The 27,514-nt window shown below is 37.6% G+C and overlaps 1 protein-coding gene across 2 annotated transcripts in view; it reads left to right on the top strand.

The window, feature by feature from the left end:
• LOC128696048 (uncharacterized) overlaps positions 1–27,514 on the top strand; it is a 59,785-nt gene that overhangs the window by 19,752 nt on the left and 12,519 nt on the right. The window contains exons 1-10 of one of the 2 annotated variants that reach the window (XM_070094959.1): positions 3,954–4,182; positions 5,375–5,560; positions 12,367–12,689; positions 14,238–14,509; positions 16,737–16,836; positions 20,333–20,510; positions 22,058–22,230; positions 23,033–23,131; positions 23,561–23,653; positions 23,866–24,017. In XM_070094959.1, the coding sequence (XP_069951060.1) occupies positions 4,068–4,182; positions 5,375–5,560; positions 12,367–12,689; positions 14,238–14,509; positions 16,737–16,836; positions 20,333–20,510; positions 22,058–22,230; positions 23,033–23,131; positions 23,561–23,653; positions 23,866–24,017 (1,691 nt within the window). In that variant the 5' untranslated portion in view covers positions 3,954–4,067. Of the gene's footprint in view, positions 1–3,953; positions 4,183–5,374; positions 5,561–12,366; positions 12,690–14,237; positions 14,510–16,736; positions 16,837–20,332; positions 20,511–22,057; positions 22,231–23,032; positions 23,132–23,560; positions 23,654–23,865; positions 24,018–27,514 lie in introns of those variants that run through there. The other variant, XM_070094960.1, reaches the window with a different exon arrangement.

The raw sequence follows: 27,514 nt of genomic DNA on the forward strand, positions 1-27,514 counted from the left end.
GGAACTTAGACGGGATGTTATCAGGGCCTGTGCTCTTAGTTGGGTTTAACCTGCTTAGTTCTTTTTGAATAAAGTCATGAGATACACTTACTAGTTGACAACTGTTTGGGGTTACCCCTTTATTGGTATAGTATGTTTGAAACTTATCAGAGTCTGTGTTAAAGGTATTTGATGCAGCTGGTAGTTTACTTACTAGTGTTGATGCAACAGATGTGTAGTATGAATTAAAGCAATTTGCCACCTTAGATGTTTCGTGGCATACCTCATTATCGATAGTGAGTACTATGTTAGACCTATCTACTGGCTTATGGCTATACCCCAACTGTTTTAGTTGTTGCCAGAGCTTTCTGGGGTTATGCTTATACTCTTCAATTTTTGAGCAGTAGTGCTTTGCCTTTGCTCCTTTTATAAGTCTCTGTACTCTGTTCCTCACCCTTTGGAATTCATTTAGTGCTGCAATATCCTGTCTGTTTGCTTTAAATCTTTTTAGCAGCTGGTCTCTGAATTTCATATTATCTAATATCTCAGTATTCATCCAGGGTTCAGTTCTTCGTTTAATCCTAACCTCTTTAACTGGTGCAATATTATCAAGGATGGTAGTGAACATTGTTTTGAAATTTTCCCAGGCATCGTTTACGTCCGTGCAACTTGTTATCTCTGTCCAGTCACAATTGTGTTTACCTGGAGTTTACCTGGAGAGAGTTCCGGGGGTCAACCCCCCCGCGGCCCGGTCTGTGACCAGGCCTCCTGGTGGATCAGAGCCTGATCAACCAGGCTGTTGCTGCTGGCTGCACGCAAACCAACGTACGAGCCACAGCCCGGCTGATCAGGAACTGACTTTAGGTGCTTGTCCAGTGCCAGCTTGAAGACTGCCAGGGGTCTGTTGGTAATCCCCCTTATGTGTGCTGGGAGGCAGTTGAACAGTCTCGGGCCCCTGACACTTATTGTATGGTCTCTTAACGTGCTAGTGACACCCCTGCTTTTCATTGGGGGGATGTGTAGCCTATTTACCAGTGTTTCTTTACTGTAGTTTCTAGTTGACCTCATTTTTATTGTCCTGTGTAAGCCTATCCTACCCCTAGTGATTTTCCTGGTGCAGTAAATGATGAAATGATCACTAAGACCTGTGGTAATGACGCCTGACTGACTAATGTTCTCAGAGCGGTTACAAAGTATGTGGTCAATTAGGGTGGCTGAGAACTGCGTGATCCGGGTTGGAGTATTAATTAGTTGAGTGTAACTATTTAATCCTAGAATTTGCTTATATGTACCTTTTGCATAGCCCGTTATTTTGCTGCTGAAAACAGATATTGAAGTCGCCCAGTATTATTGTCTCGCAATTGTTTTCAACTCCGGACAAGACTCTGGAAAAGTCTTCTAAGAACTGGTCCTGGGTAGGAGGGCGGTAACTAGTTCCTACTAAGATGGGTTTGGTCTTAGGAAGCAGCACTTCAAACCATAGAATCTCCAGTTTATTGTTATTTAAATCAGGTCTTGGGTTGTAAGCTGTCATTTCTAATGTAGGCACATACTCCACCACCCTTTCTGTTCCTATCTAAGCGTTTTATATTGTAACCTTCTATTTTGACCTCGTCGTCAGTCACCGTATCATCCAACCAAGATTCAGAGATGGTTATAACTGCCGCCCTAATCTTGTTAGCTAGAATCCTAATCTCTGCCAATTTAGGAAGAAGTGATCTTGCATTGACATGAATAAAGTGAAGGCCTGTTTTCATAAAACAATCATAATCATCAATATATGGCAATGGGTCATTTGTATTAAAATTAGGTAAATCAATGTCATCACTGCTAAAGGGTAACTGTGCCAAAGTGCATTTGTTACACACAAAATGAATTCTGGCACCGTTGCTATAATTGTACATACATCCATCATGCACCCACCCCTTACACATTTTACATAAGGTGCCTTTTATGTTTTTAATGCTTACTTTATTACAGTGTATGCACCTGTTTGGTAAAGTTTGAGATAATAATGGCTGTATTGTCTCACATTGACCTATGTATGCATTACATATGATAAGATAAGATAAGATTTCGTTCGGATTTTTAACCCCGGAGGGTTAGCCACCCAGGATAACCCAAGAAAGTCAGTGCGTCATCGAGGACTGTCTAACTTATTTCCATTGGGGTCCTTAATCTTGTCCCCCAGGATGCGACCCACACCAGTCGACTAACACCCAGGTACCTATTTGCTGCTAGGTGAACAGGACAACAGGTGTAAGGAAACGTGTCGGAATGTTTCCACCCGCCGGGAATCGAACCCGGGCCCTCCGTGTGTGAAGCGGGAGCTTTAGCCACCAGGCCACCGGGCCAGGAGTTAAGGTTATCATTCCTAGCTACTAGACCGTCATTATCACCGTCATTTATCTGTCTGTTTTGCCTCTGCACAATAGTTTGAGGTCCTGGATTAATTTGGATATCACCACTTAATTAAGAGCGCTACAATAAGAGCTGTATGCCACTGTTTTTGTTTGGGTATGCGGTGTTGCCATACCTTGTGGCGAGTGATATTTACTTTTCTGGTAGGATGGCAACTGTTGGGCTTTTACTGTCCAGGGCGCTGTTACTCCATGACAGCAAAGAAATAAGCGAGATACTAAGTCCCAATAGTGAGCCGTTGACCAGACTAAGAGTCGACAATCTAAATGAAGTTTTTATGACCGAGACTCAAAATCTGGTCAGTTAAAAATCTCTGGTATTATTTTAACACCACAAAACTTCGAAAAAAGCAGTAAATGACAGGCCCATGCACTCTGTCTCAGGCCCAGACTCGTGGAACTCCGTGTTCATCAAGAATTGTAAGAAGCCCCTGTGTAATTTGTTCATGACTAACCATGTATAGGAGCGAGGCTGATTCATTACCTTTGTAACTTTCCATGATTGTGACCAGATCTACCTGGAGTTCATTACCTTTGCAACTAGTTCAGCTATCATAACTTTGGGGTCCAGTCCCTGGCCCATCATGTACCTCTGTAATCTTTTGAGCACCGCCCACAGGATGGGTATGGGGTGCATAATAAAGATATTAAACTAACACGTGCCTTTAGCATTCTGTGGAGAGGGAGAATGGACACAGGGGTCATTCCAGTCACTAAAAACAACACATAGTCCCACTCCACAAAGGTGGCAGTAAAGCAATTGCAAAGAATTACAGACCAATAGCACGTCCCATATCATAAAAACCTTTGAGAGGGTTCTCAGAAGCAAGATCACCAACCACCTAGATACCCATCTTGACTTTGTAAATGGTCCAAGTCGGACCGAAACGTCGTCGTAAGCTCCTCTCTTCTATGTGCGGGTTATTTGTGTATAGACTAGAGCACGCCACTCCTGCCTATCCCAGCTACTGGACCTCTAGGACAAAGTCTTGGATGCTCTGGAGGACAAACAAAATGGAGATGCAATATACGCAGACTTTCAAACTTTGGGAAAATCTTCGACAAGTGCGACCATGGTGTAATAGCGCACAAAATGTATGAAAAAAGAATAACAGGAAAAGTTGGTAGATGGATCTATGACTTCCTAACAAACACTAAGAGTAATAGTAAAACAGAGTAAAGTCTCAGGCGGCTATAGTGAAAAGCTCTGTTCCACAAGGCACAGTACATGCCCCCATCCTGTTCCTCATGTTCATATTTGACACAGATGAGATGGAAGCTTCAGCACCGTTTCTTCCCACATCACAGCGGTATGAAATGCATGAAAGTCACCTTTCCTGCTTTTGCCTGGAGTATAACTTAGCAATAAATCCAAATTCTTTGGCCCATTCATGGTTAAATGTAGGTACACATAAATACAGTTACATAAACTGTCGTAGCAGCATATGTGTAGATTACCTAAGATAATCGAAAAAAATTATTTCCACTGAGGTCATTGTACCAAGAACCCTTCGCCAGCATCAAGATCCCCTCGCCAGCATGAAGGGCACTTCCCTGGAAGGGTAGTGTGATGGCTGGTGTTGGTAACACTGTAGGGTGGACCTCAGCTCCCTGAATGTAAACACATAAGATAGCAGCAACAGGTGATCCTGGCGCCTCTTATTGAAGATGTCTCGCTCCCAAGATAACTCTCAAGAAGTTAAATACGTCTACGACCTGCCTTATACGGAGAGGAAGCTGCTGTGTAACATTCTCGACTCGAATTATGACTGGGAAAAGCTGGGTACGTAGGCACAGTGGCAGGAAAATGACAGGGAAAAGTTGGGTATGCAAGTTAAGTGCCAGTGAAAAGTGTTTTCAAGGGTTATGTGGCAGGATGTCAGGCAATGAATAAATTACAATCGATGGTAATGCCAGGTTGGCAGTGGAAGTAGCGGCTGACAGTAGTCACGGTACAGTGGAAATAACGCTATGTATGATAATTATACTTGTGTATCTGTGCCTAAATAAACTACTACTTACTGCCAAACGTAATGAGCATATCTTTTCCTTACAGTTATATTAATTCCACAGTTCTGTGGGTATGTAATGGCAAGTGATACTAATACGGTGGTAAGGAGACATGCATTTATATTGAACTATTGATATTTCACTAACACTGGGCTTTATACAATACAATGCATTCAACTTTATTTCTTTACTGCAGCTTACAAAATGTAGTTTATATGTAATAAAATATTGTTGAGTACAAAAGAAAACCACTAGCATGAAGTGCATTTCGGGCACATCACATCTAGGTAATTTACACTATGTGTGATAATGGTACTTATGTGTATCTGTTCCTAAATAAGCTTACTAAATGATAAAATCTGGTAGAAGAGGGTGAACAAATAGAAGAGATTTTGCTTTGTCTCCTTTACCATTTTTTTCTATATGTGACTTAATAAGGCCTACAGCATGGATGAAACATTATCAGTAAAGAGTCCTCATAAATACATTCGTGTCTATCCAAAGTATCATTAAATAGTCACTCCAGATACTGTTGTATTAAAATTTTATACTGTAAAAGCTGAAATTGATTAAACATTTAAAGGGATACTGTATGGTAAAATTTTAGTTTACTATTAGTTTACTATTAGCAAAGTAACATTTATGAAGGGATTCAGGGAAACCGGCAGGCCGGACTTGAGTCCTGGAGATGGGAAGTACAGTGCCTGCACTCTGAAGGAGGGGTGTTAATGTTGCAGTTTAAAAACTGTAGTGTAAAGCACCCTTCTGGCAAGACAGTGATGGAGTGAATGATGGTGAAAGTTTTTCTTTTTCGGGCCACCCTGCCTTGGTGGGAATCGGCCAGTGTGATAATAATAAAAAATATTAAAAAAGGCTTTATATTGTGGTAATAGAGATGATGTTATTGATTATTTTTTAACATGTCATTTGGTAGTTAAATATTCAAGGATAACTGAAAATTTCAGGTGGTAAATACATGGGCCTCAAATGGTGCGATCTTGAAGAATTTCGACGTGCAGAGCGTTGTGGAGAGTCACCAACTAATCGTCTGCTCCAAATATGGGGTCAACAAAACCACACAGTCTCAGAACTTTTCCTGTTGTTATGGAAAATGGAGCATTTTCAGGCAATGAGAGCTCTGAAATCTTGTGGTAAATTTTATTTTAATCATTCATATATGGTTCTGTACTATGGTATATTTATGTTTTTTTGTGAATAATATAATAAAAATAATAATGTACTACAGTACAGGATAAGGTATGTATTCAAAATATGTATTTGTTTTACCAGACATTTTAAATATTAAATATATGTAATTTATACATTTGGGTTACCCTGCCTTAGTGGGAGACAGCCAACATTTTGAGTGAGGTGAAAGTGTTGAATGATGATGAAAGTATTTTCTTTGGGGGATTTTCTTTCTTTTTGGGTCACTCTGCCTTGGTGGGAGATGGCCGACTTGTTGAAAAAGAAAAATATATATGTATAATATATCTTTATTTATTTATTCATTTATTTATTTTCAACTTGGTGACTCTCTCACTGAGGCAGGGTGACCCAAAAAAGAAAGGAACACTTTCAAAATCATTCAACACTTAATCATCATACACACATAATCACTGTCTTTGCAGAGGTACCCAGATATGACAGTTTAGATGTCACTCCAAACAGCCAATATCCCAGACCCCTCTTTTAAAGTGCAGGCACTATGCTTCCCACCTCCAGGACTCATGTCTGGCTGATTGGTTTCCTTGAATCCCTTCACAAAATATTACCCTGCTCACACTCCAGCAGCTCGTCAAGTTCCAAAAACCATTAGTTTCCATTCCTATCTAACATGCTCACACATGCCTGCTGCATGTCCAAGCCCCTTGCACACAAAACCTCTTTTACTCCCTCCCTCCACCCTATCCTAGGATAATCCCTACCCCTCCACTACAGATTTATACACCCTCCAAGTAATCCTATTTCGCTGCATCCTCTCAAAATGACCAAACCACCTCAACAACCACTCTTCAGCCCTTTTAGTAACTCAACACCACCTCCTAATTTCCACACTATGAATTCTCTGCATAATATTTACCCACACATTGCCCTTAGACACAACATCTCCACTGTGTCTAGCCTCCTCCTTGCTGCAGCAAGATTTTTAGTCTGTCAGATTTTTGTCTGTATTGACTTGAGATGTATGCATTAATTAACTTGAATTGATATTATTAGAATAGCAATAAAAAGTGCTATATATTCTTGTATTTTTATGTAATCATGCCAGAATTTCATACATAACTGAGGTGAATTTGTTTTTAAATTTCTCAAGCTGTCTGGATGGAGTAGATATATGGTAAGTTTTACCAGATTTACAGATTTTTAATTATTATTGCTGTACAATACACTCAAGTTTTTTCAAAAGGTTTATGATAATAATTATTGTTTTCCTCTTCTGTTTAAGTCATCTGCAAAGGATTCATAGTTTGTGAATAAGATACATGCAACACAACACTTGGGTATCTTTAATGTGGAAATGTTTTGCCAACCAGTGGCTTCATCAGTCCAATACAGGAATGCACGAAGTAGTTTGAGGTGATCAGTCTCTTTACAATAAAGATACAGTAGGGGCCCCGCTTTACGATGCTTTGCTGTATGGTGATTTGCTAATATGGACATTTCAAATTATGACCAAAAATTGGTTTACACGACTCTTATTCACTATTATGGCATCTGCATGCCACTCCGTTTGTTTACATCCTCCGTGAGTTCTATGTCTCTCAATTATGTGTGAAAACTTTCTAAAATTTAAAGTGTTTTAAAGTTATTGTGTATTTCATATATACACTGTGATAATTTTACTTATGTGTACCTGTACCCAAATAAACTTGCATACTGTGCTGGCATGCAGGTACACATTAAAATCACTAAGATTGTCTCACTATTGTTGAAGATTCTATAATAATACTAATACAGTACAAATAATAATCATTCTGGGGCATTTTAAATGTCATATATTATGTTAATATAGACATTTTCTTTAGTCCATCCATGACATTTTTTCAAAATTATGTAAGGAACATGCTACATATCATGTAAACATAATACATACACCCACAGTAGAACAAATCGACGTAAATATGAGATGTGTTAGTTGGACCGCTCGTAGGAGTGATGGCAAGAATTACATTTTCTATAATCCAACACTAGAGAAACTGTGTATAGTATAGTATTACTGGGGGTAACTGTAGAAAACTATTCTTTTTGTATGCCTTCATTCATGGTGTCGTTCCCTCAAAAAATGGTGTTTTGCATGAGACTGGGAGTGTTGCTGTTATTTATTCTACTGCACCAACGTGAAGACAAATTGTATACAATGTAAGGTGTTTGTATCGTGGGGAAAAAAATTCACAAAAACATGCATAATACAAAATGAACAGAAAGTGGACAGGTCTTAACCCTTTGACTGCCACGACCCCAAATCCTGAAGTGTGTGTCTGTCGCAAAATATTAAAAAAAAAAAATATTTTTTCTTATGAAATGATAGAGAATCTTTTCCCGATGGTAATGACACCAAAAGTAGGAAATTTGATGGAAAACTTACGGAATTACACTCTTGCGAAGTTAGCAATCTCGGCGATATATACGCATCAGTGATTTCACCCACTTTGAGCCCTATTTTTGGCCATTTCCATTGTTCCAGTTGACCAAGCTCATAGCTATTTCTTTTGAACTCCATTTGTTCTATCGATTGAGTACAAGAAACCATCCATTTACCGATTTCAACTACCCAATAAAGTGGTCAGATATTGGCAGTTTGGCCAATTTCATGCAAACTAAAGAAGATGCCAGTTTCAAAATAGGGACTTGAATAAGCAATGCAGACATTCCTGGCACTAGAATAACATTTTCTCTGTTCATTAGTCACGTCCTCAGGCCCCTCATTTATATTACTCTTGCTTTCTATTTTTGAATTTTTATTCACACAAAAAATAGAAGATTTATTGTTATGCAGACTACTGCATTATTGTAAAAATGGTATAAAGAAAGAATATTAAACTCACTAGTTGACGTGTATTGGACGCGTGGCATGATTTGTTTACTCTTGAACATCGGCAAAAATCTAACATTTCTGCTACTTTGATCTCACTTTCAAGGTCCTTTTCATGGTGAAACTAATCAAAATCATCTCCATTTGTGTAATGTCTTCCATTCTATCAAATGAGACCAAGAAAACGAGAATACAACGAAAATACACCTCAAAGTTAGCGTTTTAATCCAAAAACACAGTCGGAGTTTTTTTTTCTCATGCACTGCATGCTGCAGGATTTTTTTTTATACTGTGCACACTGGCCACACAGACCCATTCTTTCACATGGGTCTACCAGCTTTCTCCCGCTTTATTTGAAGCCGCTAGAATTTTGGAGTATAAATACAGTATGTCAGAAACACTGGCTCATAAGACGTATATATATGACCAAAACAGTCAAAGGATTAATAATGCGTTCATCTAACTGCCCTCAGTTTACACTCTTAAGTTTGTTTACATTCTCCGCATCTCTCTCGTTCTCGCTCTCTTTTATGATAATAATAATTAATAATAATAGTTGTGATAAAAAGAGGAGTCTTAACCCTTTGACTGTTTTCGACGTATAAATACGTCTTACGAGCCAATGTTTCTGACGTATATATACTCAATAATTCTAGCGGCTTCAAATCAAGCGGGAGAAAGCTGGTAGGCCCGCATGTGAGCGAATGGGTCTGTGTGGTCAGTGTGCACCACATAAAAAAAAGCCTGCAGCACACATTGCGTAATGAGAAAAAAAAAACCGATCGTTTTTTTGGAATAAAACGCCGACTTTGAGGTGTATTTTCGTATAGTATTTATCGTTGTATTCGCGTTTTCATGGTCTTAGGTGATAAAATGGAAAACATATTACAGAAATAGAGATGATTTTCATTACTTTGACGATGAAAACGACCTTGAAACTGAGCTCAAAGTAGCGGAAATGTTCTATTTTTACCAATGATCAGGGGTAAATAAATCACACCACACGTCCAATACACATCAACTGGGGAGTCTAATATTCTTTCACTAGTGCACTGATATTATTTATACCATTTTTACAATAATGCAGTAGTCTGCATAACAGTAAATTTTGTATTTTTTTGTATGAATAAAAAATCAAAATAGAAAGCAATAATAATATAAGAGGGGCCTAGAGATGTGACTAATGAACAGAGCATATGTTATTTTAGTGCCACGAATGTCTACCTTGTTTATTCTGGACCCTATTTTGAAATTGGCATCTTTTTTAGTTTGTGTGATATTGGCCAAATTGCCAATTTCTGACCACCATATTGGGTAGTCCAAATTAGTAAATGGGAGGTTTCTTGTACTCAGCTGATAGATAAAATGGAGTTCTAAAGAAATAGCTATGAGTTTGGTCAACTGGAACAATGGAATTGGCTGAAAATAGGGCTCAAAGTCGGCGAAATCGCCGATACGCATATGTCGCCGAGACCGCTAACTTTGCGGGAACATAATTCCATGAGTTTTCGACCAAATTTCGAACTTTTGGTGTCATTACCATCGGGAAAAGATTCTCTATCATTTCATAAGAAAAAATAATTTTTTTTTTAAAAAATTGAGCGACATAGAATGACAGTTTCAGAGAGGGTCCTGAAACAGTCAAAGGGTTAAGCCTCTTTAGCCCTTTCGGGGTCCAGAGGCCAAATTTCAGAGTGTGCACCAGGGTCCAAGAATTTTCAAAAAATAATTTTATTTTTTCTTCTATGAAATGGTAGAGAATCGTTTTCTGAAGGCAATAAAACAAAAAGTACGAAATTTGATGGAAAATTGACGAAATTATGCTCTCGCGAATTTTGATGTGTTGGCGATATTTACACATTGGCGATTTTGCCGAATTGACTCCCATTTTAGGGCAATTACAGTATTCCAGTCGACCAAATTCTTAGCTATTTTACTAGTATTACTTATATTCTATCGACTGAGCACAAGAAATCGCCAAGTCAACTGTTTCAACAACAAAATAAAGTGACCAGAAATTGGTAATTTGGCCAATTTAATGTAAAGTTCAAAATATTCCAATTTCAAAATAGGGTCCAAAATAAACAATGCAGGCATTCCTGACACTAAACTAACATTTCCTCTGTTCATTAGTTATGTTTTCAGGCTTTACAAATGAATTCCATTTTGATTTTTTATTCACATGATGAATTTTTATTCAAACCAAAAAATAGAAGATTTACTGTCATGCAATACTGTAATAATTGTATAAATAATATCACCACATTTGTGAATGTATATTAGACCCACCAGCTGTCATGTATTAGACTTGTGAGGTCATTTGTTTCCTCTTGAACATCGGCAAAAATTTAACATTTCTGCTACTTTGAGCTCAGTTTCAAGCCATTTCCAGTACTAAAACCAATCAAAATCATTTCTATTTCTGTAGTATATCTTCCATTCTATCAAATGAGACCAAGAAATTGCAAGTACAACTATAAAAAACATACAAAAAAAAACACTGCAAAGCTGCTGTTTTAATCGAAAATTACGGTCTCGGTTTTTTCTCTCTTCTTATGCACTGTGTACTGCAGGATTTGTTTTATGTGGTGCACACATACCACATAGATACATTTTCTCTTATCCAGGCCCAAATTTACCGCTCACAGCTTATCATAGTGAGCTGAGCTCATGGCGTAGATCTACGGTTTGGACCCTAAGCGTAAAGCCGTAGATCTATGGCACGGACACTGAAAGGGTTAAATTTCAAGTTAAAAGGGATTAAAATTAATGAACAAGGTACGTCAATGGGAATAAGCGTAATAATAATAATAATAATAATAAGTGCTCTGGGGGCGCTTTAAATGTTGTATATTACAGTATTATAGACATTTTAATTAATCTATAAACTCAGTGAACAAGGTATGTGAGTGGCAATAAGCATAATAATTGCTCTGGGGTGCTTTAAATGTCATATATTACATTATTATAAATATTTTCACTAGTCCATCTTTGACATTTGTTTTTCAAAATTATACAAGAAATGTGCTACATATCATATGAAGAAAATATATACAATCATTGTAAAACAAATAAACATAATTGTGAAATGTGGTAGCTGGGCGGGCTACTACGCCTGACTTCCTACAATAAATACTACTCACCTCTCCACTTACATTAAAACTACAAATATTTTAGCACAAGTAATGATTGTACTTTATGTGCATTTTACTTTATTTTTTTTTTTGTCTAGTTCTATTGCTAACTTAATACATGTATATGATAGTGTAAATATGCTATTAAGCATTTATATACATTTATAAGTGAAAAAAAGGTGATTTGCTTTTACGGCGATTTCCGCTTTACGGCGGTAGCCTGGAACCTAACCTGCCGTATAAGTGGTGCCTTCTTGTACCCAAGTGTTACTTATGTCTTATTCATCTACTTGTTGGTTTGCATATCACTAATATATAATTCTTAGATTTGTTTTAAAGATTTAGTTACAAATTTACTTCTGTTTTCTTTTTGTGGGGATAAGTAAGTAAGTAAGTTTATTCAGGTATACACAAATACAGTTACATAGAATTATCATACATAGCAGCATATGTGTAGAAAACCTAGGATAACCCAAAAAAGTCAGACTTATTTCCATTGGGGTCCTTTTACCTTAATATTATAATAAGTGACTTATTTCCATTGGGGATGAATTTATATGTAATAATACACACAGCATATTTGCCTAAGTCTCTTATGCTAACAATTTATTTCTGTCCCAGCTTGTATTCTTTTTAAAGGTTTACTCTGTTTACACAGATTTATGTATTTTATCATTGATAATTAATAATTTATTTTAGTTTTTGCCAGGGTACTACTGTGCTCATATATGTCATGCACTCTGTTTACTCTCTGTATAAATATTTAATCATTTCTAAATTTTTGCAGTGCCAGAGAAATACCATAAGCTGTTTACTAATGCAGAGCGGCGAGCCACAGAAATATTTTCAAAGACAAAGCCAGTTGGGGGCATAGTAAGGAGGAACTCACAAGAACCAAAGAGAGCTCCGAGACCTTCCACTGAAACAGCACAAGGCCCTACATTACAGATTTCAGCAGAGTTTCCCCAAAATAACTCCACACTTGGTACTACTGCTCAACCTTCTCAAAATGGCTCTGTATTGGAAGCATCAGCCAGACCAGTCCATATTCATTCAGAACAGCAACCATTGACTCTTCATGAATCAAGACAGCAACCTCAGTCTGTGAGGGTAGGTTAAGCCACTATATATTTCATGAATTTCTGGCAGTGAGAACATTTCAAGAACTGTTTTGATGAGCTTGACTGTGATTGTTGAATCTTTTTGTAGGATCCTGAAATTGTGATAATTAAGAATGTGCTTATGGGAGATTCTAAAGAAAAATTGCAAAGGTTAGTGGATGAGTTTGAGAATGTGTGTAAAGGTAGAAAGTTGAAAGTGAACATAGAAAAGAGTAAGGTGATGAGGGTATCAAATGATTTAGATAAAGAAAAATTGGATATCAAATTGGGGAGGAGGAGTATGGAAGAAGTGAATGTTTTCAGATACTTGGGAGTTGACGTGTCGGCGGATGGATTTATGAAGGATGAGGTTAATCATAGAATTGATGAGGGAAAAAAGGTGAGTGGTGCGTTGAGGTATATGTGGAGTCAAAAAACGTTATCTATGGAGGCAAAGAAGGGAATGTATGAAAGTATAGTAGTACCAACACTCTTATATGGATGTGAAGCTTGGGTGGTAAATGCAGCAGCGAGGAGACGGTTGGAGGCAGTGGAGATGTCCTGTCTAAGGGCAATGTGTGGTGTAAATATTATGCAGAAAATTCGGAGTGTGGAAATTAGGAGAAGGTGTGGAGTTAATAAAAGCATTAGTCAGAGGGCAGAAGAGGGGTTGTTGAGGTGGTTTGGTCATTTAGAGAGAATGGATCAAAGTAGAATGACATGGAAAGCATATAAATCTATAGGGGAAGGAAAGAGGGGTAGGGGTCGTCCTCGAAAGGGTTGGAAAGAGGGGGTAAAGGAGGTTTTGTGGGCGAGGGGCTTGGACTTCCAGCAAGCGTGCATGAGCGTGTTAGATAGGAGTGAATGGAGACGAATGATACTTGGGACCTGACGATCTGTTGGAGTGTGAGCAGGGTAATATTTAGTGAAGGGATTCAGGGAAACCGGTTATTTTCTTATAGTCGGACTTGAGTCCTGGAAATGGGAAGTACAATGCCTGCACTTTAAAGGAGGGGTTTTGGGATATTGGCAGTTTGGAGGGATATGTTGTGTATCTTTATACGTATATGCTTCTAAACTGTTGTATTCTGAGCACCTCTGCAAAAGCAGTGATAATGTGTGAGTGTGGTGAAAGTGTTGAATGATGATGAAAGTATTTTCTTTTTGGGGATTTTCTTTCTTTTTTGGGTCACCCTGCCTCGGTGGGAGACGACCAACTTGTTGAAAAAAAAAAAAAAAAAAAAAGACTGATTGGTTAGCAAAATACCATAATTTTGAAATTATGAGTGCAGTAAAATACACAATAGTTTACTGAGTAAACTATTATGTATTGTATTACAATAAGTTCAAGGATAAATATTTGAATTATATATTAGATGAGAAAGTAATAAAAAAGTGAGTAGAGATTTGTTTTTAGATGTGTAACCTTGTAAAATACATCTATAAGACAAGATTTGTGAATAACATGTAAGGTATTGATTAAATTTACATATTCATAAGGCAGATTACAGCATTGTGAAGGAAAAGGCTTGTTTTTAACTAGTTTTATTATCCACAGGAAGACACAGATGGAACACCTGAAGGTGCCTGTGCTCTGGTTGAACCTTCACACTGCTTTAATTCTCATAATTTCAACCAAGGTGCCAGCCATTCCAACTCTTATGTAACATCTCCAAAGATTCCTGAGGCCCTCCTCAACCCAACAGCTACACTGCACACCACTGTTAATTCAAGACGTCCATTGGCTGATGTGACTCTGCCAAAATTAGCAAATAACCATGCTAGTAAACAGGAATCAGTCAGAAAGATCAATAACAATGAAATCTATGGGTAGTATTTGCAATTATTTCATAGTTTACTTTTTATATTGAGTGTTCTTCATAGCAACAAGAATGTATCTATTGAGTCACAATCCCTGATCACAAAGCTAGTAGCTTCTCTGTTGTAAATCTTACAACTAACCTCTATGACACAACTAACTTCTATGACACAGTTTTGTTATTAAATACCTAATTTGAACTGTCATTGTCAAATTCATATTTCCTTAACACTTTTATACAGGATATCCTTGTGGCTCATTTGAGAGTGCAGCTTCCATCCACACCCTGTTCTACCTGTTTGAAGAGCCTGTGCTTGTCCATCTTGTCTATGTCCACAGTATTTTATAAGACATGATTATATCATTACTTGTTATTTTTTTCTTCATGGCTCATTTTCTTCACCTTGTATTTCTTATCCTTGCTTTAACTTGCCATACTTACTTAAATATTTTATTCAATCCTGTGCAGTTTATAATTTGCATTACAAAATGGAAAATTTGATGTCAAGTTTTTGCCAATTGTAATTGCTGTATTTCATATTGTCTTATACAGTATTCAGTATCAGTTTAAAAGGAAATAAACATCTTATCTGGCACTGTAGAAACTTGATTTCTATCGTAGCCAGTACCTTTACAAAAATATTAGGATATAATAATACTGTATATCAAATAAAATCAAGATGCAGCTCTGTTCACAAGCTCTGCTTCTGCTTACAACTGCTAAGGAACATCCTGTTCATCCTCATATGAAACTCCTTTCCTGATGCTTGATTTAGTACAGTTATTCGACATTACAGAATTAAAGTAATAGAGCATTGGCAAACCCCAATTAAAGCAATTTGCATAAGTTTTCTTGTAATGTGGATTTCTCCAACAATTAACACAGCAGCAGAATATTGCACTGTCACTACATGTGATATTACAATATCCTAAATTGACTTCTGGTCAATCCTCATGAGTCCTGTTTTTCACTAATCTGGAATAAACTTATTGCTTATAATGTAAGCATGTTCCTCTATGTTTGATAGTATGAATGATTGTGAAAGTGTTTCTTTTTTTGGGTCACCCTGCCTTGGTGAGATGGCCAGCATATTAAAAAAAATATATAAAGTCTCAGTATAATATATTCCATTACAGAGCCAGTATATACTATGAAAACAAAACCTGCATAGTAAGTCTTCCAGGTTCAGTAATCATGTTGATACTCATGTCATTCCTTACTGTCTGTCAGCAGTATTATACTTTTAATTACTCTGTAGTGCTTGGGTAAGTGCCACTTGCAGTTCGTTCTCGAATGTGTGCTATTACTGGGACACTATTCAATAAGAAATTTTGACTTTTTTGTTGTTGTTGCCCTTCATTTTTGTGAAGCTATTCCATAAAAAAAGAGAATGTGAAACACCTGGCTTGATGTTCATTTGAAAAAATACATTATGTATTTTTTGCATGATAGATACAAGACAGTATGCAGAGAATTTTTTTTTATTATGCAAATGGGTTTTGTATGTAGTTCAAGGGCATTTGTGTGAGGCATGTAAAAGATTTGCAAAAGTATGGATAAAAGAAAAATTCTGCATAGATAATACGTTAAGTGCTTTCTTTGAATATGCAGTAAATATAATTTACATGAATCAAGAAAAGGTTCATAAGTTACGAGATAAGGAGAGACGAAATATTGCTCACTAGTTTGGTTGTCACAATAAAAAAAAATACACACAGGATAATTATAATTACTAAAATATGAAGGAGTGCAGTATATGTACAGAAAAAAAAAAAAGGAAACTTGAAATTTTTTAATACATTTGAAAATTACTCATTTGTTGGAATGTGATTGTAGCAAAAGAAAATATAGCCGGACTTGAGTCCTGGAAATGGGAAGTACAATGCCTGCACTTTAAAGGAGGGTTTTGGGATATTGGCAGTTTGGAGGGATATGTTGTGTATCTTTAAACGTATATACTTCTAAACTATTGTATTCTGAGCACCTCTGCAAAAACAGTGATTATGTGTGAGTGAGGTGAAAGTGTTGAATGATGAAAGTATTTTCTTTTTGGGGACTTTCTTTCTTTTTGGGTCACCCTGCCTTGGTGGGAGATGGCCAACTTGTTAAAAAAAAAAAAAAAACTGATAAAAGAAATTTGGTGTGCTTATGGTATATTTGCTGAATTAACCAGCAAAACAAATTTGGATGGATTAGGGCTTCTGGTGCAGTGGGCTAATGCATATTTTTAATTTCAGAACCTGTGCAGAAGTGTCTTGTGAGGATAACAATCTAGAGGAATTGAAGACCAGACATAAAGCAGCTCAATATGATCCTCATAAAGATTATTTGGACAAGGTGCAAATTGTGCTTTTTTTCTTCATAATGTTTATTTGTAATAATAAAATTTTTTAGGCGAGTGTGTTCTTCAAGGGTTGTGCTTTGATGCAGAGGGTGAAGGGCTCTTGATCCAAGGAATTTGAGCCACCCTTCATGTGATCAATCCTGTACACTTCCCTTTGATTATAATAATGATAAAATAATAATTAGGCAATAGGTAGTAGGTTGGTAGACAGCAACCGCCCAGGGAGGTACTACCGTCCTGCCAAGTGAGTGTAAAACGAAAGCCTGTAATTGTTTTACATGATGGTAGGATTGCTGGTGTCCTTTTTTCTGTCTCACGAACATGCAAGATTTCAGGTACGTCTTGCTACTTCTACTTACACTTAGGTCACACTACACATACATGTACAAACATATATATACACACCCCTCTGGGTTTTCTTCTATTTTCTTTCTAGTTCTTATTCTTGTTTATTTCCTCTTATCTCCATGGGGAAGTGGAACAGAATTCTTCCTCCGTAAGCCATGCGTGTTGTAAGAGGCGACTAAAATGCCGGGAGCAAGGGGCTAGTAACCTCTTCTCCTGTATATATTACTAAATGTAAAAGGAGAAACTTTCGTTTTTCCTTTTGGGCCACCCCGCCTCGGTGGGATACGGCCGGTGTGTTGAAAGAAAGAAGAATAATTAGGCAAGTGTTATTACCTTATATATTACCCATTGTTTATAATTTTGGCACATTTCTTACAGCTGGTGTTGGTAACACTGCAGGATGGGCCTGTATCTTTATAATATGTGCATTTTATGTGTATTCATTATTGCCCCCCCCCCCCTTTTTTTTAATCTTCAGTACTTCCCTCTTAATTCTTTGATGTACTTTTCACTTATTTCTTATTGCACGTATGTATCAATCTTTTGTACCATACTGTTATTCTAATATTGTGCCCATACTGCAGTTTTATTGTTCATCATTCTGTACCCAATTAATTCCCATTCCCAGTTGTAGGTCTTCCTTTGGTAAGTTAAAGAACTTTTTAGACTTATTCCTCCAGCATATAATTCTGCTTCCCTCACAAACCTTTTCACTTTTCTCTTTCTCATAAGTCACCTTTCAGCACAGCATTTAAGAGATGACACCCCCCCTCTTTATATATTGTTTATTTCTCAACATACTCTTCTTATACAGTGATGTTAATATTGCTATTTCTCAACATATTCTTCTTATACAATGAATACAATAATGCTACTACTGCTATGTATTTGCATATGATTTTCCTTACATATACATTTAGGAAATTAATGAATACTCTTATTTGCTATCTTTCTTTAAATTTCTGCTGTGCTTGTTTTCCAGGTACCTAACCCTGTGCCATACAGTATTTATTTTTTTCCTTTATTATAATACTCATGCTTGTGTTTGCTAATGCAAGGGAGTTGAAAGTAAAAATAAACATATCAGTATCATAATCTGCACAATATTTAGTCAGGAGATAGTATAATCATTGGTAAAATTATCGACTACATTAGGTAAATAGACATGAGCTACTAATAAGACATTATGGCTACAATTCACTTGCCAGACTCAATAAATGTCTTAATCAGTTGCTCTTGTGTCCATTTGCCTGGCATATATTACAATAAGTAGGACTGTGGATGAGCAAGGAGGTTTCAGTGTGGGTAGGGGATGTGTAGATCAAGTGTTTACATTGAAGCATATATGTGAACAGTATTTAGATAAAGGTAGGGAAGTTTTTATTGTATTTATGGATTTAGAAAAGGCATATGATAGAGTGGATAGAGGAGCAATGTGGCAGATGTTGCAAGTATATGGAATAGGTGGTAAGTTACTAAATGCTGTAAAGAGTTGTTATGAGGATAGTGAGGCTCAGGTTAGGGTGTGTAGAAGAGAGGGAGACTACTTCCCAGTAAAAGTAGGTCTTAGACAGGGATGTGTAATGTCACCATGGTTGTTTAATATTTTTATAGATGGGGTTGTAAAAGAAGTAAATGCTAGGGTGTTTGGGAGAGGGGTGGGATTAAATTATGGGGAATCAAATACAAAATGAGAATTGACACAGTTGCTTTTTACTGATGATACTGTGCTTATGGGAGATTCTAAAGAAAAATTGCAAAGGTTAGTGCATGAGTTTGGGAGTGTGTGTGTAAAGGTAGAAAGTTGAAAGTGAACATAGAAAAGAGTAAGGTGATGAGGGTATCAAGTGATTTAGATAAAGAAAAATTGGATATCAAATTGAGGAGGAGGAGTATGGAAGAAGTGAATGTTTTCAGATACTTGGGAGTTGACATGTCGGCGGATGGATTTATGAAGGATGAGGTTAATCATAGAATTGATGAGGGAAAAAAGGTGAGTGGTGCGTTGAGGTATATATGGAGACAAAAAAACATTATCTATGGAGGCAAAGAAGGGAATGTATGAAAGTATAGTAGTACCAACACTCTTATAAGGGTGTGAAGCTTGGGTTGTGAATGCAGCAGCGAGGAGGCAGTTGGAGGCAGTGGAGATGTCCTGTCTAAGGGCAATGTGTGGTGTAAATATTATGCAGAAAATTCGGAGTGTGGAAATTAGGAGAAGGTGTGGAGTTAATAAAAGTATTAGTCCGAGGGCTGAAGAGGGGTTGTTGAGGTGGTTTGGTCATTTAGAGAGAATAGATCAAAGTAGAATGACATGGAGAGCGTATAAATCTGTAGGGGAAGGAAGGCAGGGTAGGGGTTGTCCTCAAAAAGGTTGGAAGGAAGGGGTAAGGGAAGTTTTGTGGGCGAGGGGCTTGGACTTCCAGCAGGCGTGCATGAGCGTGTTCGATAGGAGTGAATGGAGACGAATGGTATTTGGGACCTGACGATCTGTTGGAGTGTGAACAGGGTAATATTCAGTGAAGGGATTCAGGGAAACCGGTTATTTTTATATAGCCGGACTTGAGTCCTGGAAATGGGAAGTTTGGGATAGTATTGGTAGTTTGGAGGGATATACAGTGGACCCCCACATAACGATCAGCTCCCAACTCGACCAATTATGTAAGTGTATTTTTGTAAGTGATTTTGTAGGTGTATTTTAAGGGGTCTGAAACGGACTAATCTAATTTACAATATTTCTTATGGGAACAAATTCGGTCTATAATGGCGCCCAAACAGTCTTCTGGATTGAAATAATATCGTTATGTGGGGGTCCGCTGTATTGTGTATTTTTATACGTATATACGTACTTCTAAACTGTTGTATTCTGAGCACCTCTGCAAAAATAGTGATTATGTGTGAGTGAGGTGAAAGTGTTGAATGATGATGAAAGTATTTTCTTTTTGGGGATTTTCTTTCTTTTTGGGTCACCCTGCCTTGGTGGGAGACGGCCGACTTGTTAAAAAAAAAAAATATTACAATAAATCCTGCTGGCCTGCAAAAATTGGTAATTTGTATTGAATGTACCATGACCATATTATTAAACTGAAAACAGTCTAATTATTTAATTTTTTATAAGTTTATTTTAATTTACTTACAAAGCTAGAGGAAAAGAGAGTGAAGGAGATGACACAGGAGTCTGGGGGCAAAGAAGTAACAAGACAAACTAATTCCTCTGGAGGAGCATCACTTACTGGAGTTGTGACAGTTCAGCCCCTCCCAAGTCCTCAAGGGCATCCTGTAGAATGCCCTGGAGCAGAACGACACCGCAGAATTTCTAGTAAGCTCTTTTTGTTGTTAGTACAATTATTTGGAAAAAAAATTGTGGCTGAGAAATTATGTGAAAAGATTTGTGCAGCAGAAATAAAGGAATGAGAGCCGGGCAAGAAAATTTATAGAAATTAAAAAGAGAAATATTTTGGGGAGACTGTTTGGGAGTCAGCTTGTTGGTGGATGGCTCTGTTAGAGATATAATTGAAGAGAAAAAGGTGGGTGGTTCAATGAGGCATCTGTGAAGATAAAAGAAATTTATCCATGGAGGCAAAAGAGGGGAAATTACACCACACTGTTGTATGGGTGTGAAGCAATGTTTCTTAAACATTGCAGCAAGGGGGAGACTGGAAGCAGTGGAGATGTATGTGTTTGAGGGTAGTGTGTGGTATGAATATTATTCAGAGTTTGGAGATTAGGTGTGGAGTTACCAAAAGTATTATTCAGAAGACTAAGGGTAAAGAACAATAAAATGACTAGAAAGACATGTCAATATAGGGTATGGGGTAGGGGTGTCATCCTAGGAAAGGTTGGAGGAAAGGGATAAAAGAATTTTTGAGTCTTAGGAGCTGGACATGCAAAAGGCTTATGTGAGATTATATAATCATGGGGGAGCGCTAAACCCGTAGGATTATACAGCGCATGTGGGGGGGGGGGAGGTATTCAGGCTCAATTCAGGGAACTGGAGCATAGATTCAATTCCTTAGATCAAGAGCCCCTCACTAGCATCGAGGAACCTCCCTTGATTTGGCTTATGTGCGAGTGTTTGATAGGAGTGAATGGAGACAAGTGGTTGCTGTGATTTGTTGTGCTACTGGAGCATAAGCATGGTAGCATTTATGAGAGGATTCAGGGAAAACTGATTAGCTAGATTTAAGTCCTGAAGGTGTGCTTGCACTCTGAAGGAAGGATGAGGATGTGGCAGTTTGGTGGGTCATCTGAACTGTGATATGAGTGCACATCTGGCAAGTCAGTGATCAAAGGAATAATGGTGAAAGTGTTTTTTTTTTTTTTTGGGGGGGGGTCATCCTACCATGGTGGGAAAGGGCTTGTGTTTAAAAAAAAAGGAAGTGTAATATGTAGAGTAGTGGTACTGTATGATGAATAATTATATTAAAGATAAGCACATATGAATGCAACTGGTGAAGAAGTGAATATGATTTGGTTTTGCAGATATGAGAAGAGCATAAGATTGAGGTATATAAGTATACGTGTATTAGAGCAGATGCTGCAGGTGTCAACAAAACAGTATGCATATACAGAAATTCTTAATAAATTAGACAGAATGCAATAGAGGCATTTTAGGCCCATGGCAGCTGTACACATGTCAGTCAGATCATCACCACCTAATTCCTCATAATAAGAAGCTTCAATAAGTTTAGCAAACTATACCAGTCATGAATGGTTAATATATATTGTACATATGGAAGGACATCCCAGGGCCCCTGACTTACAAAGGCATCTTTAAGGGTTCAGAATGCAGCTTTATAACTATAGATGTCAGGTGCAGCATATTAATTAATATTATTTATGTTTTGTTTTTTTCTATAATTGAAGATGCCTCTGATACATCAAACCATAGTACCAGTGTTCCAGTGATCCCATATAAAGAACTGGAGGAAGCTACTGCACTTTGGAATCGAGATCATCTCTTGGGCCGAGGAGGCTTTGGTTGTGTATTTAAAGGTGTTTGGAAAAACACAGAAGTTGCCATTAAGAGAATTGAACCCGTAAGTACTACTGTAATTACTTTTACTGTGTGTTTGTACTCGATCTGTACTTAATAGTGAACTGCACACCTTGCTGCAAACATGACAGATCCCTGTAATTATCACAGCATACTAGTCTTTCGGGGTAATCACATTTTAAAGTAAATAGAATAGTTGGCCTGATATTTTGTACCTCTCATTCAGAGTGAGTTACCAAAGCTTTATCAACCTTACAACAGTATTTTGTCATATGGTATCTCCATTACTGAAAATTTATCAATTGGTACTCTTCCTTCCCTCACCCAGTTTTCAGCTTACTTCTGTAACATGGAGTGCCAAGACTATAAGGCAGTCATTCTACCCAGTTCATGTTTTGGCAACACCATTTCAGACACTAAAAAAAAAAATATTGTCTACATTTTTGATGCTTTTGGTAAGTTTACATTGCTTCCAGTTTTTCTTGTATATGTCTTCCTTTCTCTTTATCTGGTTTCTTTCTCTTGTTTTTGTTTCCACTTCTTAATTCCACTCACTTATTTGTTCACAGAACTATATGTACTCTTTACATATATGAATATTTTTTATGCAAAGTTGTATATAAAAATTTTGAGATCCTTCATGACCCTGCTGAAGAACCTTTGCAACTCTGGTTTAGGTCAAGTCCTGAGGTTGTGAACCAGTGAACTAAGGTAGGTCTTAAAAATAAAATATTTCTGGAAAGTAAATTAAATGAAGCAATTTACTTACATCCTTGTTTGTGTCATATATAGACGGCAAGTCTGAGTTTAGTCATTCAATTTTCATGTGGAAATCTTAATTTCAGCATGACAATGCCTCATTAGATAACACTCGACTACACATAAGCCAGAGCCTTGAGGAATTAAAGCTTCTGCAGTCTTATCGCCATGATAATATTCTGCAGGTAAATTAATGACCTGAATATTATTTGTGAAAGAATGGATTGCTGTAGTTCATAGAAAACTGTGCATTGTACTTATAAAGATCACTGTTTGTTTGATTTGAAGCATCACCGAAAATTATGCTAAAGCAATATTCCTTTCTGCCCATAATCCATAATTGTATTCCCAGTTGCATGAATGTATCAGTCATATAAAGTTTGACAAATGTATCATATATAGTATCAGCATTTATTGAATACAGGTGAATAAATATGGTCAGTTTAGCATAACTCTTCGTATATAATTTCTTTGTGTCCCTGTTTGTCACATGTGAAACTTACCCTATATCTCTACTGCCTGATTGGTTATCATTCCTTTAGATTTTAAATTAAGTGTCCAATTTGTTAATCTTGTCCATGGTCAAAATATAAATTATGTATATATGTTTACAGGTTTATGGTTACTCAACAGATCATGAATTGTCACCATGTCTAGTGTACCAGTTTATGCCCAATGGATCTGTTGAGGATAGACTTCAGTGTAGGGTGAGATACATTCATATATTTTTGTCATCATGCAGTAAAAGTGTTATATAAATATTTATTACTTGTACTGAAGAAGGTAAGAATTTATCTTTTCTTATCTCTGGGAGTCATGAATTCCTAGAGGTCAATATATTCTCTTGCAAATGACCCATTTCTTTTATTCATTTATGCATTATGCATTTATATTTCAAGTGAGCTAATGATAATTTCAGAAAATTGAAGCTTTTGGTGAAGGGCCACCATTAGGAGCAACCACACCACTTTCTTGGTGGCAGCGCTTCAGAATAGCCTGGGGCACAGCGCGAGCTTTACAGTTTCTACACACAGTCAAAGACAAGCCACTTATTCATGGGGACGTAAAAAGGTAAGCCTTAATTAAGTGGTGAAAGGATAATATTTATTATAAAAGGTAATAGATGTGGATGTGATAGCTTGGGATGTTTGCACATTTCTGGTAACACAGCAATTGAACGAATAATGGTGAATGTGTTTCCTTGTTCTTTGGGTCACCCTGCTTCGGCGGAGGACAGACAATGTTAAAAAAAATCAGATATGATATAAATTCAGAACTTGGAGATTAGAAGAAAGTGTGGGGCTAACAAAAGTATTATTCAGAGGACAGAGGTGGTGGTTTGGACATTTAGAGAGGATAGAGAAAAATAAGATGAATAGGAGGGCATATACAGCCTCTTCTCACTTATCGACGGAGTTCCATTCCTAAGACCTCGTCGGTAAATGAATTCGTTGCTAGGTGAGGAGCACACTATAATGGTAGTGGGTTTGTGTCATCTTAGATATTATTTTAATGTCACCTTTGCACCATTGATAACATTTCTGGTATATTTTTAAATGTTTATACAGTAATGTACCGTATATTGTAATTAACAGAATAGAGGAAATCAGCTCTAATATACATTATTTAGGCATGCATACTAGTCAGAGAACCTGTCGTAAGTCCAAGTTTTCAGTAAACGAGTACGTCGCTAAGCGAGGAGAGGCTGTAATTATATGTGGAATAGAGGGAAAAGGGGGGAGGTATGGGCCATTCCAGGAAGGGTTGGAAAGAGGGTGTAAGGGAGGTGTGGAGGGCTAGGGACTTGGACGTTCAATAGTCCTGTGTGAGCTTGTTGATAGGAGTTGAGGAAAGTGGTTTTTTATGATTTGATGAGATGTTGGAGTTTGAGCAAAGTAACATTTATGAAAGGATTCAGAGAAGCTGGTTAGTGACACTTAAACCCTGGAGGTGTGTAACACATCGGCCATTTCCCACCAAGGCAGGGTGGCCCGAAAAAGAAAAACTTTCATCATCATTCACTCCATCACTGTCTTGCCAGAGGCATGCTTACACTACAGTTATAAAACTGCAACATTAACACCCCTCCTTCAGAGTGCTGGCACTGTACTTCCCATCTCCAGGAATCAAGTCCGGCCTGCCGGTTTCCCTGAATCCCTTCATAAATGTTACCTTGCTTACACTCCAACAGCACGTCAAGTCCTAAAAACCATTTGTCTCCATTTGCTCCTATCTAACACGCTCACGCATGCTTGCTGGAAGTCCAAGCCCCTCGCACACAAAACCTCCTTTACCCCTTCCCTCCAACCTTCCCTAGGCCGACCTCTACCCCACCTTCCCTCAACTACAGATCTATACACTCTCGAAGTTATTCTATTTTGTTCCACCCTCTCTACATGTCCAAACTCTCCAGATAACCCCTCCTCAGCCTTCTGGATAATAGTTTTGGTAATCCCACACCTCCTAATCTACTTATCTCTGCTTTATAATCACACCACACGCTGCCCCCCGACATGACATCTCCACTCCCTCCAGCCTTCTCCTAATTGCAACATTCACAACCTATGCCTCATGCCCATACAAGAGCATTGGTATAACTATACTCTCATACATTCTCCTCTTTGTTTTCATGGATCAAGTTCTTTGTCTCTACAGACTCCTCCGTGCATCACTCACCTTTTTCCCCTCGTTGATTCTATGATTCACCTCATCTTTCATAGACCCAAACTGCCGACACATCAACTCCCAAATATCTGAATAAATTCATCTCCTCCATACTCTCCCTCCAATCTGATATCCAATCTTCCATTACCTAATTTTTTGTTATCCTCATCATCCTACTCCTTCCTATGTTTACTTTTAATTTCCTTCTTTTACATACCCTACCAAACTCATCAACCAACCTCTGCAATGTCTCTTCAGAATCTCCCAAAAGCACAGTGTCATCAGCAAAGAGCAACTGTGACAACTCCCACTTTGTATTAGATTCTTTATTTTTTAACCCCACACCTCTTGCCAACACCCGAGCATTCACTTCTCTTACAACTCCATCTATAAATATATTGAACAACCATGGTGACATCACACATCCCTGTCTAAGGCCTACTTTTACTGGGAAATAATCTCCCTCTCGACTACATACTCTAACCTGTGTCTCACTATCCTCAAAGAATTCATTACTTTCAATAACCAACCTCCTATTCCATACATTTGCGACATCTGCCACATTGCCCCCCTATCCACCCTATCATACGCCTTTTCCAAATCCATAAATGCCACAAAAAATCTCTTTACCCTTATCTAAATACTGTTCACCTACATGATTCACTGCAAACACTTGGTCTACACACCCCCTACCCTTTCTAAAGCCTCCTTGTTCATCTGCTATCCTACTCTCTGTCTTACTCTTAATTCTTTCAATAATAACTACTGTACACTTTACCAGGTATACTCAACAGACTTATTCCCTATAATTTTTACACTCTCTTTTGTCCCCTTTGCCTTTATACAAAGGAACTATGCATGCTCTCTGCTAATCCCTGGGTACCTCACCCTCTTCTATACATCTATTAAATAAAAACACTAACCACTTCAAAACTATATCCCCATCTGCTTTTAACATTTCTATCTTTATCCCATCAATCCCAGCTGCTTTACCCCCTTTCATTCTATGCACTGCTCCCACGCACTTCCCCCAGACTCAAAACTGATTCTTCCTCACTCCTAGAAGATGTTATTCCTCCTTGCCCTATTACACAAAATCACAGCTTCCCTATCTTCATCAACATTTAACAATTCCTCAAAATATTCCCTCCATCTTCCCGATACCTCTAACTCTCCATTTAATAACTCTCCTCTCCTATTTTTAACTAACAAATCCATTCTTTCCCTAGGCTTTCTCAACTTATTAATCTCACTCCAAAACTTTTTCTTATTCCCAACAAAATTTGATAACATCTCTCCCACTCTCTCATTTGCTCTCTTTTTACATTGCTTCACCACTCTCTTAACCTCTCTTTTTCTCCATATCCTCTTCCCTCCTTGCATCACTTCTAGTTTGTAAAAACCTCTCATAAGCTAGCTTTTTCTCTCATACTATTCTCTTTACATCATCATTCCACCAATTGCTCTTCTTCCCTCCCGCACCCACTTTCCTGTAACCTCAAACTTCTGCTGAACATCTCTAGCACTATATTCTTAAACCTACCCCATACATCTTCGCCACCATTGCCTATACTCTCACTAGCCCATCTGTCCTCCAACAGTTGTTTATATCTTACCCTAACTGCCTCCTCGTTTAGTTTATAGACCTTCACCTCTCTCTTACTTGTTGCTTCCATTTTCCTTGTATCCCATCTGCTTTTTACTCTCACTGTAGCCACAACTAAAAAGTGATCTGATATATCTGGTACAAAGTCTACCCAACAGTCTTTTATCTACCAATACGTAGTCCAACAAACTACTGTCTTTTCGCCCTACATCATATCTTGTATACTTATTTATCCTCTTTTTCTTAAAATATGTGTTACCTATAACCAAACCCCTTTCTATACAAAGTTCAATCAAAT

The sequence above is a fragment of the Cherax quadricarinatus genome, chromosome 48 (genome assembly GCF_038502225.1).
Source record: "Cherax quadricarinatus isolate ZL_2023a chromosome 48, ASM3850222v1, whole genome shotgun sequence".
NCBI lineage: Eukaryota > Metazoa > Arthropoda > Malacostraca > Decapoda > Parastacidae > Cherax > Cherax quadricarinatus.